Here is a 15,469-nt window from a genome sequence, read left to right on the forward strand (position 1 = left end):
GTATGTTGATTTTGATAATTTATTTTACAAACAAACAAACAAAAAGAACAAACAAACAAACGCTGACACTCTTCGCTGATGCTGTGGTAAAAAACCATTGGCCACCCAGGTGCATGCTGGTCCTGTGCCTACCCACCTCTACATATACCCACAGGTGCCCAGTGTTACCCAATCAGTGAACCTAAAACTAAATATATTAAACTAAACTACAACTATCATAAGAAACAACTAACATATCAAAATATAACCTAAATAAGCAATAAATAATCAATATAAATTCACAATAAAACCTAAATACAAATGTCAAATCAAATAGCTCCAACAATTAGTAACTAGAAAATTTCGCACGAAATTTAGGTGGTGTGGCTACGACCGAGAGGTGTTTATATCCATGTATACCATTACAGGGAGTGAGATGTGGTATGTTTTCCTCCTGGAGAGACACGGAGAGAGCGCAATGTGGCCACAAAGATTCGCGTTGGTTTGCGCTTTCTCTTCGGTAACCCCATTCAAATGAATGGGAGAATTTATCGCAGTTTTTCGACGTTTTGAGGGTTAAGCGCCGTCCGATCTCTTAGAAAGTCATTTCGCAGGATTCACGATCAGGCCGCACGTTTTGATGTATTTTGATGTATTTGCGAGCCACGCCGTGGGAGCCTTAGCGGTCCAAAGTATTTTTTTCGCGTAGGCTTTGCAAATTTTTCGCGTTTTGCCCTATCAACAGTTTTCCGATATTGTGTATTTGTAGAATGTGTGAAAGATGAACCATAAATGGCTTTGTGTCATGTTCCCATAGAGCTGCACTGAACCAGGAGATAAACCTTACAGTGTTTTGAATTACTTAGCGGACCTAATGGGTTCCTGTCTGAAATATTTGATTGAGAATTATGTCCTCATTCTCCAAGTTAAGATTAATAGTCTCGGAAACTTTCGTATTCTCCCTCAACGGGAAATGAAGGGGTGATGAACTTTCGAATTAGGAAGTGTATCATTGCACCCGGAATTACCTTCACATCCTCTCAAAGACTTTATAGCGAGTGTCTACACACGAGGAGAACATCATTAGGTTCAAGTGCACCGGTTGGTTTCACTGATACAGTGAAATATACACTTAAAAATATGTTTGCCGAGGCAATTTCTCCGAGTTAATGAAAGCTGGATATAACAGTTGGGTAGTGAAGCCAATACAATAATTACATTAGCAGATGCCTCATTTCCATCGTTAACGTCTGATATTTGAAAAGATGTAATATTTTAAACAGAATCGCTGCACACCATGTATGCAATTATATCCACAGTTATTATGGATACAGACATTGTCTGCCCAAATTAAAAAACACAGCAGCAACTAGTCTAACAAGTCTACATTATAGTTCCTATAGCTGCCGGGTGTTAGATTTCCCAAACACAATTGGTTTTGCTTCCTCTATTTTGCTGTTTTGCTTCCTCTATTTTGCCTGTTTTGCTTCCTCTATTTAGCCTGTTTTGCTTCCTCTATTTTGCCTGTTTTGCTTCCTCTATTTTGTTGTTTTGCTTCCCCTATTTTGCTTTTTTGCTTCCTCTATTTTGTCTGTTTTGCATCCCCTATTTTGCTGTTTTGCTTCCCCTATTTTGCTGTTTTGCTTCCCCTATTTTGCTGTTTTTCTTTTGCTGTTTTGCTTCCTCTATTTTGCTTCCCCTATTTAGCTGTTTTTCTTCCCCTATTTTTCTGTTTTGCTTCCCCTATTTTGCTGTTTTGCTTCCTCTATTTTGCTGTCTCCATTATGCTTGTTTTTACTTCTGCTTTGCATGTTTTGGCTTTTAACTGTTTTATTTTAGATTATTTTCGTGGTTTCCTGTACCAAGCTATCCACGGGTTGTGTTCCAATGAAATATTAGCCCGATCATGAATTAATAATTCTTATATTCATAACACCAGGTGTAAGGATGCTGATTATTAGCCTTGGATATGCAACGAGTGCCTTTTTAAGACCCCTTGTACATGTTTCCTGTCATTTTAAAACAGTATTTATGTTGCCAGCGAGAATAAACTCTAATTCTGCCTTAAATCAACCTATGATTTTTAGTTTTTTTAATCCCTCAAGAATAATATTGTTAAATCCGCCATTAATATCTCTATACAATGCGTTGTGGAGTGCGAGAACATTAAGCTTTAAAGGCACAGCAACAGTAAATAAGGTGGGCGGAGCTCAATAAACAGTCACGCTTCTCACCTATTTGAGTGTTTGGTTAACCACGATGAATTAGAGCACAATAAGAGCAAATATTGTTGTTTAGTTTTAGCATTACTACTGAACAAGATGGTTTAAACTGTGACATAAATCCTCCGTGTGGAATACATAAGATTGTTTTTGTAATTCATCGTCAAACAGTTGATAGCGTGGTCAAGTTGTTCGTCCAGCGTCTCGTATTCTTTGAGTCCCTCTAACGGCGTTAATGTCTGTTTATTCCTCAGGTCTTGATCGGGCGCTGCTCGGCTGCCATGGGGGACCCTGATTGTTATTCCATTGAAATGAGAATGGAATCCATTTGTTGTTGTTTGTCTCTACTCTTTTGTGCTGTCTCGGTATCCTGAGCCCACTGCACACAAGGGTTCCACTGGCACTGAAGATAATGTGGGGGTTTCAAGTAAACACACACACACACAATTTAGCATAATGCATCATTTCTTCTTGAAATCCCAATAATTACTAATTCACATTCCTTCAATGTACGTACCACAGAGGATCGCGCTCCCTACTATATTTCTCATATTTTCTACCAGTTTGTTTTCGGGTTCATTTTGAAACACGTCATTGACTTTAAAAAAAAGCTGTTTACTGTATCTGCGCACAAACATATACACACACCCCGGCAGAATGACTTCATTTGAATTATAAATTGTAAAATAAAGCGTGAAATGGAGCTGGAAGTGAGAGGACCCGACAAATCAGCTGCGAACCAATTAATAAGGTTTAGGGGGACGAAGTCTCCCCGGCGGCGTTCGGCCACGCCGGGCGGGGACGGACATGGATGCCCAGTGAAGAATATAATGTGTGTTGGTTTGTTGAGTTTGTTTATTCTCCTCACCGCCCCAGTGGATCAGGATGCTGTGATTCTCTGAGCACATCCTGTTTAATGTTGTCTTAACAGCCAGAGGAAGACAGCAGGTCATATTTGCATTTGTCGAGTCCATCAGATTTTAAAGGCAACATGTACTGCTCGAAATCCCAAAGCGTATTTGGTGTCTTGTCCCAGTTCGTCATTTTTTATTTCAGTGAAACACAAACAGGAAGCTCAACCGACAGAAAATGGTGCTTTCCAGAACACAAGCTTCAAAGTGTCAAGGTTTTTATTTGCCATTTGTGCCCAGACCGACAGTCCAGATCCACTGGAGATCTAATGCAGAGACAACAGTTTAGAGATAACACTATAATAACAAAGAATGTAAAAGAAAACACTATACATAAGGTGGTTATATATACAGGAACAAGAAAGGTGCTCACACGATGTAAGCTGTATAATAATTACACTGTTTCAGGGTCTCTTCAACCACCAGCACTGGTCAGATGCAGCATAGGTCATCTCTACCTTTTTGAAGAACAATGGATATACACATATTTTAGCAATGGAGACGATCTTACTGTAACCGATTGTACTTTGTTTATCCAGTTTGACCTGTTGCTCTAATTTGTGAAATACAACGAACTCTGTTTTTTTTCTTGGATAATCTGAATTACTCAAAAAGCTGTGGCTACGGACGGAGCGTCGTGACGCAGAGCGTGAGAAAGCCGTCTCGACCTACCTGAGCCGTTTCCCGTTCCCGGTTTCTGTTGCAATGGTTCACTACGGCCTCCGACCACCGTGTGGCAGCACTCACACGTCTTCTGTCGAACATATAAGCGATCACACAATGTCGGAACGCAAAGAAACGTCAGGTCATATTCCAAAATACTGAAAGTAAGAATCCTTAATACTTCATTAAACACTCCAGTGCCTAAAATTACTTACCAAAACACACCAGAGTTTTATTAAAGATCTCGTTGAAGTTTTCCACTCAACATCAAAGGCGCAGTAACGGAAGTTGATTATCTGGCTGAGAGGGTGCAGTACCGGCTGTCGCCTGCAGCTCTTCGTCAGCAGCTCACTGGCTGCGACTTCTCGTTCCAATTCCATCATTAAAACAGATCAGCTTCAAACTCGCTGACATCTTGTTTTGTTTCTCACATTTTTGTCCGCGATCGTCGTCGTTAACGTTCATCGTGGTCGACAACAAAAGATTTTCCGGGAGTGTTTTGACAATAAAAGTGTCCCCATGAGGAAATATGGGGTTTCCCTTTTTTTTTTAAAGAATTTTTAAAAAAGCTGTACAATGATAAATCAAGTTATACTACTATACAGAGAGGGAATTAAAAACATTAAATAGCTATTGCATAAAAACAATGCCGACCATAAAAAGTATGAACAATGGGATTTGATTACATTTTAATATCTGACAATTATGAATAAACAATGACAAATCACCGACATTACTTTGTTAGTTTAAAAAAAAACAATTTTAAATGCTCATTTTACTCATTTAATGCTCATTTTACTGTAAATAGCCAGTTCTTATATATATATATCTGCATTCTCCTCGTGTGCGTGTGATTGTGATATTCAGCTGACAGCGATGCAGCATCTCTGGCATGTGGCGATGACATTTTGTATGTTTCTAACAACACACCTTTTCAAAAAATATCTTTAACAATAAATACATTTACACATCTCGCCGTGTGCACTCATTGGAAGACGAACACGGCCGCGCTCCACGTGAGCTTCACGCCGAACGCGCGTCGTGCTGAGGAGATGCTGTGTGACAGGTGTGACACGTTACGGGAATCGGCCCCTTCAGAAGAGATTCGGCGTAATATGTTTAATTCATTAAGGCGTGTCCCAGCTGCTGGGTGTCATTTGTCATGCATGATTCAGGCGGGGTTAAACAAATCGGAACTTTATGAGAGAACAGAAAAATACACACTGCATAAAAGATGGCTGCGAAAGCCAAACCGTGAAATACAACGAGAGTGTGTGTGTCGGCGCGGTGCATAACTGAATAAGTCACGTCCGTGTTTGTGTTTGGGGTCGGACGTGCAGACGGCCTCAAAAACAATCTGCCAGAGATTCATCGATGTCAGTCAGAGGTCTTCTGAAAGATGACGCCGTGTAGCAGCCGTGAGACACGAGCTCACACCGAGCGGAACGTACAGAAGTACTCTAAAAGTCATATTCAAGAAGTGATATTCAAAAAGTGATATTTTAAAAGTAATATTCAGAGTTTTGTGTGCGTTGTTGGCTATCTTCTGTTTAGTGTGATGGAAGTGTAGAGGAGGAGGAAGGGGAGGGTTTTGAACGCAGCCCTCAGGTTGGCTCCGCCCCCCCAATCAGCGCCAGCATATAAAAGGCACCTGTTGTCATCGCCTCACCCCCTTTAGGCCCTGTCCTCGCCCTGTGGGGGCTTTAGTTCACCTAGTTTGCTTGTTTTGCTTCCCCTATTTTGCTGTTTTGCTTCCCCTATTTTGCCTGTTTTGCTTCCCATATTTTGCTGTTTTGCTTCCCATATTTTGCTGTTTTTCTTCCCCTATTTTTCTGTTTTGCTTCCCCTATTTTGCCTGTTTTGCTTCCCCTATTTTGCTGTTTTGCTTCCCCTATTTTGCCTGTTTTGCTTCCCATATTTTGCTGTTTTGCTTCCCATATTTTGCTGTTTTGCTTCCCCTATTTAGCCTGTTTTGTTTCCCCTATGTTGCCTGTTTTGCTTCCCCTATTTTGCTGTTTTGCTTCCCATATTTTGCTGTTTTGCTTCCCATATTTTGCTGTTTTGCTTCCCCTATTTTGCCTGTTTTGCTTCCCCTATTTTGCCTGTTTTGCTTCCCCTATTTAGCCTGTTTTGTTTCCCCTATGTTGCCTGTTTTGCTTCCCCTATTTTGCTGTTTTGCTTCCCCTATTTTGCCTGTTTTGCTTCCCATATTTTGCTGTTTTGCTTCCCCTGTTTTGCCTGTTTTGCTACCCCTATGTTGCCTGTTTTGTTTTCCCTATTTTGCTGTTTTGCTTCCCCTATTTTGCTATTTTGCTTCCCCTATTTTGTCCGTTTTGCTGCCCCCGTCTTTAAATGGTTGTATTTTGTATATTAAATACATGTTTTTTCTCGTCACAGGGTTTTCTTCCTGCCATATTGTGGCCGGACTCATTAAGGTGGAGGTGCTCCACCTTCAGATTAGTGCCGTCTGCAGACGCCTCGCTCGCCTCCTGCAGGAGAGATACCCGCTCCTCCAAATCACCCGCTTATCGGCTACACGGCTGCATGTAGGAGCACGCTCTGCATGGGCGACCGACTATTATGGGATGTTCTTCAAAAAATTGAAAAAACATCTGATTTTATTTTTACAATCGCCATATCAACTGGTGTTATCCCGGCTGCCACTGATGTGTGTGTGTGTGTTACAGGTTTACTTGGAGAAACGGTCATTAATATGCTTTGCTTATGTTGCTGTGTGTGTGTGTGTGTGTGTGTGTGTGTGTGTGTGTGTGTGTGTGTGTGTGTGTGTGTGTGTGTGTGTGTGTGTGTGTGTGTGTGTGTGTGTGTAAGTGTGTGTGTGTGTCATGAGCTCATATTCTGCAGAGGTACACACACAGCTTGTGATGATGTGATTATCTGTGAGGAGGATTTGCATTTGCAAGAAATTAGCATTTTTCTTATTGTGTTATAGATCGCACAAACAAAGAAGTTAAAGCCTCATCGTTGTAAAGGCATGTGTGTGTATATATATATATATATATAAAACAGATAAAAACATAGATAAAAAACTGAATTTTGAATCTCGTCAACATGAACGAGAACAAAAATAGACATTTGTGATAAGTTATATTTGCTAAAGATGACATTTTATTGCAGGGCTATAATACTGCAATCATGTGTGCAGTGGACCGTAGAAACCGGTGACAGTATATATATATATATAAATGACATTTGAAAATACGGTAGATATCCCCCCCCCCCCCCCCCCCCCCTCAGGAGAGTGAGAATCCATTATCTCGTTGTTTTGATTTCTCATTCTCATATTTGGTCTGTCCCGGCTAACCCCCCCTGACCCCCGTGATGGGACTTGGTACGGTCTGTTTGTTCAGGCTGGCCACATGAAGTCACCTCATTCCAGACATTACGACGTTCTCTGTGCCATGAACTCCACTTTGACCGCATGTGTTTATATGAATAAGTTTGCATGTTTCCGTGTGTGTGTGTGTGTGTGTGTGTGTGTGTGTGTGTGTGTGTGTGTGTGTGTGTGTGTGTGTGTGTGTGTGTGTGTGTAAGAGAGAGAAAGACAGATGTGTAACTCCGAATGAGGCTGAGAGAAGCCGAGTGATGCAACTCATTGTTTTATTTACAGGTATTACTTTTCCAAAAGTCTTACTGTTATATTATTACATCTGTTTTTTGCTTCTCTGCGTTCTCCAGCGGCCTGAAAGAAAAGCCTCCCAGCCTCACGTCGGGTACAGGCAGTACCGCACAACGTCCACCGGGAGCCTCGTTTACAGCCGCTGCAATCATTTTTCATTTCTTGGATAATTTAAGAACGTTTTTCTTGCAACAAACACGTATGCAACTGTCCTCATCCGGAATGCGCTGGAGGATGTTTCCCCAGTGAAACCCAAACAGTGTGTGAGTCTGAGCGGAGCGCATGCACACACCTCCCAGAGGGCTGAACGGAGAACATCCCACAGGCGGCAGACACTGTGTGACTGAGATATGGAATATACAGGATGCACAATGCCACAGATGGTCTTAAGAAAGGAGAATAAGGAGAATAAGGGCCCGACATATTTGCATAACGGGTCAGAGCCGCCCGTGACGACGGCGTCGACTTAAACCACTCGGCATTAAACGCTCTGCGACCGGGGCTCCGTGCCAAGAGAATTAAAAAATATCTTTGAATCTGCCTCCTTTAATAACACATGTTCTGACTGTCTGTAGCAGCATGAATGATGTCATCTGTACTCGAATGTCTCCGGCGGCAAATCGGAAGGAGCGCGCGGGCGTCACGGGAAAAGGGGAACGACTCGCGGGGTGCAAACATGGGGAGAGCGTCCACGAACATACGGGGAATACTTTTGCTTCGGAGAGCGTCATGCGTCTGATCGCGGATAAGAGGAAGGAGGAGGATCTGTATGTGTGTGTGTGTGTGTGTGTGTGGGGAGAGCCTGCGTCCTAATTGGAGGGAACCGATCAAGTGAAGTGAAGCGAGGCTGATTAGATCTCCCAGCATGCTCGGCGGCGAGGCGTCATTGAAGACATAGAAACACAGACCCCTCCCCCCCCCCCTCGCCGCGGGGCGTCGTGCCGCTGCATACGGAGAACCGCGAAGAACACATCTTATTATTTTTTTTTAAGTTGTCCGTCGCGACCAAACTGAGGCTGGTTGTCATGAATATGGATTTTGTTTCCTCATATTTTGGGGCGTTATTGAGGAACGCCCCCCGCCAACATCCATCATATCTTTGCAAAAAAACATAATCACCGTGTGTGTGTGTGTGTGTGTGTGTGTGGCACACACGCTAATAGACACAAATAAAGAATGAATTGAATACAGTAAATGAAGTGAACAATAAAACAAGCCTCTCCTCCCAATAACCTTTCCCATCACTTACTTTTTTTTTTTTGCTATAAAAAAATGAGTTTCGCGCTCCAATCTTCTCGGCTTATTGTTTCCTCCGCCCACGTCACCGTTCAGTTGATCTCGCATTTATTTCACTCACGCGGCGCATAATCATAATTCTGCGGTGACACTGATGACAAGGTGACAACATTGAGCGACAGTAATTTGCTCCCCCCCCCCCTCCCCCCTTTCCCATTTTTAGCCACAGAGTGTGTGTGTGTGTGTGTGTGTGTGTGTGTGTGTGTTTGTGTGTGTGGGTGGGTTCACGGTGAGGTCGCGTTATGAGGGAGTGTGTCGGCTCAAATTATGATTATTATTTGTGTTCAATCAGACTTTTTGTCTGGGGGAGCTTTGCCTCCACACTCCGCATGCAGCACGTGAAAGAGCTTAATTAAGCTTTTACATCATCACTCAATACTTAATATTTAATACTTAATACTTCCTCTCAGGCTGTTTTGCATTGTTTATGGTATTTGCAATAAGCATACACTACTGTACAAAAGTTTGGGGTCATCCAGACAATTTCATGTCTTCCATGAAAACTCACTTTTATTTATCAAATGAATAGAAAATATAGTCAAGACATTGACAAGGTTAGAAATAATGATTAATATTTGAAGTATTAATTTTGTTCTTCAAACTTCAAGCTTAAAGGAAGGCCAGTTGTATAGCTTATATCACCAGCATAACTGTTTTCAGCTGTGCTAACATAATTGCACAAGGGTTTTCTAATCAGATATTAGTCTTCTAAGGCGATTAGCAAACACAATGTACCATTAGAACACTGGAGTGATCGTTGATGGAAATGGGCCTCTATACACCTATGGAGATATTTCATTAGAAACCAGACGTTTCCACCTAGAATAGTCATTTACCACATTAACAATGTATAGTGGGTATTTTTGATTTATGTTATCTTTATTGAAAAAACAGTGCTTTTCTTTGAAAAATAAAGACATTTCTAAGTGACCCCAAACTTTTGAACGGTAGTGTATATCTAATCCTAAACACCTCATTCAATCAAACTTGTATTCCAGCCTCCAAATCCAGATAGTACGCAACATTAAAGTAGAATAAAATACATAGAAAATCACAATTAAAATACATAGAACTACAAATGCTTTATAAATATAAAAGCGGTACCCATGTGTCCACCGCTGGGACTGATAACTAAACTTTCTGTTTTGATTATTTCATTTTCGGGCTCATCAACCCGGCAGATACATTCATACATTAGATTTCTTATTTCTTAGTATTATCGATATAGTGTTCAACTCACTAACTCCTCTTCGTCCAACTTTTCTTTTCAGTTAGATTTCCCCCCGATATTAATTAATAAACCGACTATTGATGAAGATTCACACCCCTCCCCCATATCCCGCCTGCAAAGGGGCTGAAACACACGACTCTGGACCTCCTGTGTTTCTCTCTATCTCTCTCTCTCCCTCTCCCTTTCTCTCTCTCTCTCTCTCTCTTACAGCTTAGTTTGCTCACTTTCATCAACTTTAAGGAGTATGCAAATGGACCGATTCCTCCGGCGTCGCTCGGAGTGCAACAACAGGGTCATAAATTCTCATTAAGGCTTTTTTTCCCCCTTTCCTCGAGAAAAAAAAAAATGCGGAAAATTGAAGTTGGGATTTATCCGCGTGTTTATCGTTCCGGGCAATTGGAACAAATGAGGAGTTTCTTGTGGAAGGGGAAGATATGGAGGCTTCCAGCATTAATCGGGGGTCCCTGCTTAAGCCCCTCCCCTCCCCTCCTCTGGCTCTGAGGGGACTGTCAGTCCCTCCGATTGGCCCATTTCTTCTCCACGTTTAACCTCCAACCTCCGCTGCCTCTCCACTTCCTGTGACGACTCCCATCATCGGATCTGGACTAATGTGCCCCCCCCCCCCCCCATGTCCAGACAGCTGGGTGACCCCCCCCCCCTCCTCTCTCCTGTGTAGCTGCTGGCTGGACGCTCTTATTCCTGCTCATCACCGTGTGCATGTAAAGATGAATCAGGATTGGGGATTTCTTTCTTTATGTTTTTTTTTCTTCTTCTGCTTGCTTGCCGCCAACAGATTTTGGGAGCTGCTGGTTTGTGAGTCAACACAAAGATCAGAGTCAGCTGGGACTCCACCCTCGTTGACAACGACAACAACAGAAGACTATTTCGACATTTTTGGGAAACACACTTTTTGCAGGAGGATCAATACTGATGTATTATAAAAGCGTCTGGCATCAATCTAGTCCTCTCCTGTCTCTCTCGCTCTTCTTAACATGCGACACTGTCGCTTTAAGAGGAACGTAAACACCTTAACTATAGTATATGTCCATCTATGTGATAAAATAAAACATAAGTCATAGTTGAATTTTATATATCAGGATTTTGAGACCACAGAATTCTAACTGGCGCTGTTCATGTTCTATTAGGACAGTTAACCCTTTTTCAGATGAGGAACCATATATGGTAACTTCGTTGATGTAGATTTTCTACCTAAAAACTATTTTTTTAAATGTCACAACAGTAAAACAGTATTATTATGTCCTCCAAAAGAATTTTAGTATTGACATTTTTAATGTCAAAGTATTTCAATGAGTGCCCCACAAAGGGTTAAACTTTCCAACATTCATACAGTACGTTACTATTTCAGGTCGCGGCAAAACTTCTTGATGATCTTCGTTAAAATGATTTAATTTGAGTTGTTATTCTGTTACTAATCACATCTCGCAGTGAGATTGAACAAAGACAAAGAGTTTTTTTCTGTTTTTGGGGGGGGGGGGGGGGTCACCAGCTTTTCAGGGCTATAATTACCAGAGACCACTTTACTGAGATGTAAATGGGCAATTTTGCAAACAATTCCGAGCATAATAATCGTGTTTCTCCTCTTTTAGTTTGTGTTCTTTTGCAAGCCGTCTTGATCATTAACGGCAACAATGTGCAGAACCCTCAGGCGGCGGATGCACGTTCACACGGAGGTGAGCGACTCGCTCCCCGACACCCGGTCCGTTCTTTAGGGTCGATCGGTGAATTCAATGCAAACATTTGTTTTTACGATTATAGTCGTGCGCTCGCCATTAGTCTTCGTCAATTTTGCCTCCCCTGGACCACAAAAAAGGAAAAGTCTCAACAGGTTAGACGATTGTGAAATGACCAATGAGCTCAATTTCTAACCAGGGGCGTTTTTTAGGATTCAAAGAAAGGGGGGGGGGGGGTATGCCTGGTTATGTTTTTTTTGGGGGGGGGGGGCGGATATCCATTGTTAGACACCGAATTTCAGGGTCATAGTGATATTTTATACTCATTTGGACGCTATCACTGAGATAAAGATGAACTAGTTCAGTGACAAATATAACATTCAATGGAAAAAACCTATTATAATAATATATATTAATGCAAAGAATAGAGAGATGTCGATAGTTATTTCTTGTATTTCGAATTTGCTCGTTCACACTCTCGCTCAATGGAGACAGTTTCTAAGTTTCCTTTCATTTGCCTCAAGTGAAGCTAAATGTAAGCAGATAACGATCGTTAATCACTAACATATTATATTATATATATCCACATTCTGTAACTACCTGGATTTACAAGTTCACTCTGTGCATCATTTACTTTGAGCGAACCTCATTGGCTGTCGTTGACGAGAGACGTTACTCGGCAGAGTGAGAAAGCCAGCGCAGCGGCCTCCCCCAGGTCCTAGTGCCCCGGGGATTATATCGTTAAGTATGATAATAGGCTATTGGATTGTAATCTGAAGGAGGGAGAAAACATACAAACCAGAACGCACACACATAATGTAGCATGTTAGAGTTATAAATAACGTGTCCACGTGAGAAACAATAGTTTCATTGAATGATATCACACACAAAAACACCCCCTAAAATAGGCCCCTGTTTCTATCACTGTTTGCATTCCCATGTTGAGCAGAGAACATCGCCCTCGCCTCCTTCCTCATCTCAGCTCTGTTACATGTCCTCGCCGTGGAGTCTGAGAGGGTCCGTGACCCTCAGAAAACAGTGTTATAGGGTGTGTGTCGGGCTCGGTGTGCAGATGTGTATCTGTGTGCGATACACCAGCATAGACGCATGCCTGTGTGAGTGCGTGACTTCACGTCTGTGTGGCTTTGTCCAGACGCTACGGCGTGTGTGTGTGTGTGTGTGTGTGTGTGTGTGTGTGTGTGTGTGTGTGTGTGTGTGTGTTTAACAGCCTGAAAGGGCACTCTATCTCCATCCCTCCTGAGAAATGAAACAAAGGCCCTCTGTGCTCCGCCAACGTGAGGTCATACACTGTGGCCTCTATGCGGACCTCACCTCCTCCTCCCTTCCGCCAACCTCTCTGTTCTTCATCCGTTGACTGATAACCAGGAGTCAAATCATTCTTGATGGTGTGAACATTGCATTAAACTTAATTATTAACTTTAATGGCACTAAATTCAAAATGCAGAGCGCGTACCTGTCGTGCCATCGTTACCCGACGGATCTCCAGCGCTCAAAGCCGTGGCTTCCTCAATGGTTGACTGGCTCATTACTGGTGAGCTAACATGATGCTAACATGACGCTCACATGACGCTCACATGATGCTAACATGATGCTCACATGATGCTAACATGATGCTAAAATGATGCTAAAATGATGCTAACATGATGCTAACATGACACTCACATGATGATAACATGATGCTCACATGATGCTAACATGATGCTAAAATGATGCTAACATGATGCTAAAATGATGCTAACATGATGCTAAAATGATGCTCACATGATGCTAACATGATGCTCACATGATGCTAACATGATGCTAAAATGATGCTAACATGATGCTAAAATGATGCTAACATGATGCTAACTTGATGCCCACATGATGCTCACATGATGCTAACATGATGTTAACCGGATGCTAACATGAAGCTAACATGATGCTCACATGATGCTAACATGATGCTAAAATGATGCTCACATGATGCTAACATGATGTTAACCGGATGCTAACATGATGCTAACTTGATGCCCACATGATGCTCACATGATGCAAACATGATGCTAACATGATGCTAACCGGATGCTAACATAATTCTCACATTATGCTAACATAATTCTCACATGATGCTAACATGATGCTCATTGTTTTTGTTTTGAGGCTCCTGGCGTTCCTGCAGCGTATAGCATGTCCATGCTAAGGACTCAAAACAGCTGTTGCATGGCCACGAGCTAAAAGTCGCTCCTATTGTTAAAATAAGTTGGTTCATAAACCCTAAAACTCTCACTCCATAAATATTGTTTAACACCAGACGGAGTGTGTCGAGACTTTTTCTTCCTTCAACCCCATAAAATGCTTTTTCCTTTCCCAAAACCGAGTGTTACAAACAAGCCATACCCCCCCCCCCCCCCGCCCCCACACACACCATTTTTTTTTCAAGATCATAAAGGACGCTGAAGAGTATCTCGGTTGTGACATTATATCCCGTAATCATCAAGACATTTGATCAGATCTGCATCGTTTGTTCCAGATTTAAATGACGAGCGGCGTGCACTCGGATGTTTTTAAGTGGACGTCATTGAAAATGAAAAAGTACGCAGTCTCGATTTGTTAGGAATCAATGATTGTAGTCGCTGACAACCGCCCCCCCCCCCCCCCCCCCCGTACACCTGGAGGCACAAAGCTTCGCTGTCACCACTCGTCACAAGAGATTTCCATGTGTACAGCAATTACAGTGTTTGTTGGTGGCTGCTGGTCCTCTGGGTATATAAATATATATATATATATATATATGTATATATACTGCAGTATAATTTAATTTGCCTCTCCACAAAGTAATTAGGAATTACAACACATTGTATATGTGGACCCTCCTTTTAAAGGGATCACAAGTAATTGGACAAACTTACATTAACATCATTGTAATTGTCAATTTTAATACTTGGTTGCAAATTCTTTGCAGTCAATGACCGCCTGAAGTCTGGAACCAGAGACATCACCAGACGCTGGGTCTCATCCCTGGTGACGCTCTGCCAGGCCTCTACTGCCACCGTCTTCACTTCCGGATGCTTCTTGGGGCATTTCCCCTTCAGTTTGGTCTTCAGGAAGTGAAATGCAGCTCCATTGGATTCAGGTCAGGTGATGGATGTGGCCATCGCAGAACATTCCACTTCTTTGCCTTTAAAAGCAACCAAGTATTAAAATTGACAATTACAATGTGTATATAAGTTTGTCCAATTACTTTTGATCCCTTTAAAAGGAGGGTCCACATATACAATGTGTTGTAATTCCCACACCGTTCACCTGCTGTGATGTAAAGACCCTCAAATTAAAGCTGAACGTCTCTTAAAGCACATCGGGATTGTTTCATTTAAACTCCATTGTGGTGGTGTACAGAACCAAAATGATGAAAATTGTGTCAATGTCCAAATATGTATGGACCTGACTGTAAATAGATCACTGGCAAGAGAGAACACGGTCATATAGCGCCCCTAGTGGACAGTCAGTGTCAGTATATATATATATATATATATATACGTAGAGAGAAGCAACACTGCCACCTGGAGGCAAAGAACGTGCCTCCTCCTACTTTTATTTAAATGTGGTTTCATTTGCTGTGTGTCATGTGTTGGAAACAATCAAAATGGAATCACATTTTAATGATGGAGTTCAACGTGTTGATTAAATGGAGTAAATGTAAGAAAATAATCGAAGGAGGAAATAAACCTGCACAATAATAACATGTGTGAACAATCAGGGTTTTCAATACGGTCTCAGTGTGAAGTTATGTGCGTTTAAATGGTGGTAAGGTCACCAGAGGTCAGAGGTCAACTATATGC

General features: G+C 42.0%; 1 protein-coding gene across 8 annotated transcripts in view; it reads left to right on the plus strand.

The window, feature by feature from the left end:
• loxl1 (lysyl oxidase-like 1) overlaps positions 1-14,985 on the plus strand; it is a 37,960-nt gene extending 22,975 nt beyond the window's left edge. For 3 of the 8 annotated variants that reach the window (XM_056412278.1, XM_056412282.1, XM_056412281.1), the window contains one exon: positions 6,173-10,606. In XM_056412278.1, coding sequence (XP_056268253.1) covers positions 6,173-6,209 — 37 coding nt within the window. In that variant the 3' untranslated portion in view covers positions 6,210-10,606. The other 5 variants (XR_008831373.1, XR_008831372.1, XR_008831371.1 and 2 more) reach the window with 5 other exon arrangements.
• Positions 14,986-15,469: the final 484 nt, after the last annotated feature.

The sequence above is a fragment of the Pseudoliparis swirei genome, chromosome 4 (assembly GCF_029220125.1).
Source record: "Pseudoliparis swirei isolate HS2019 ecotype Mariana Trench chromosome 4, NWPU_hadal_v1, whole genome shotgun sequence".
Lineage (NCBI taxonomy): Eukaryota > Metazoa > Chordata > Actinopteri > Perciformes > Liparidae > Pseudoliparis > Pseudoliparis swirei.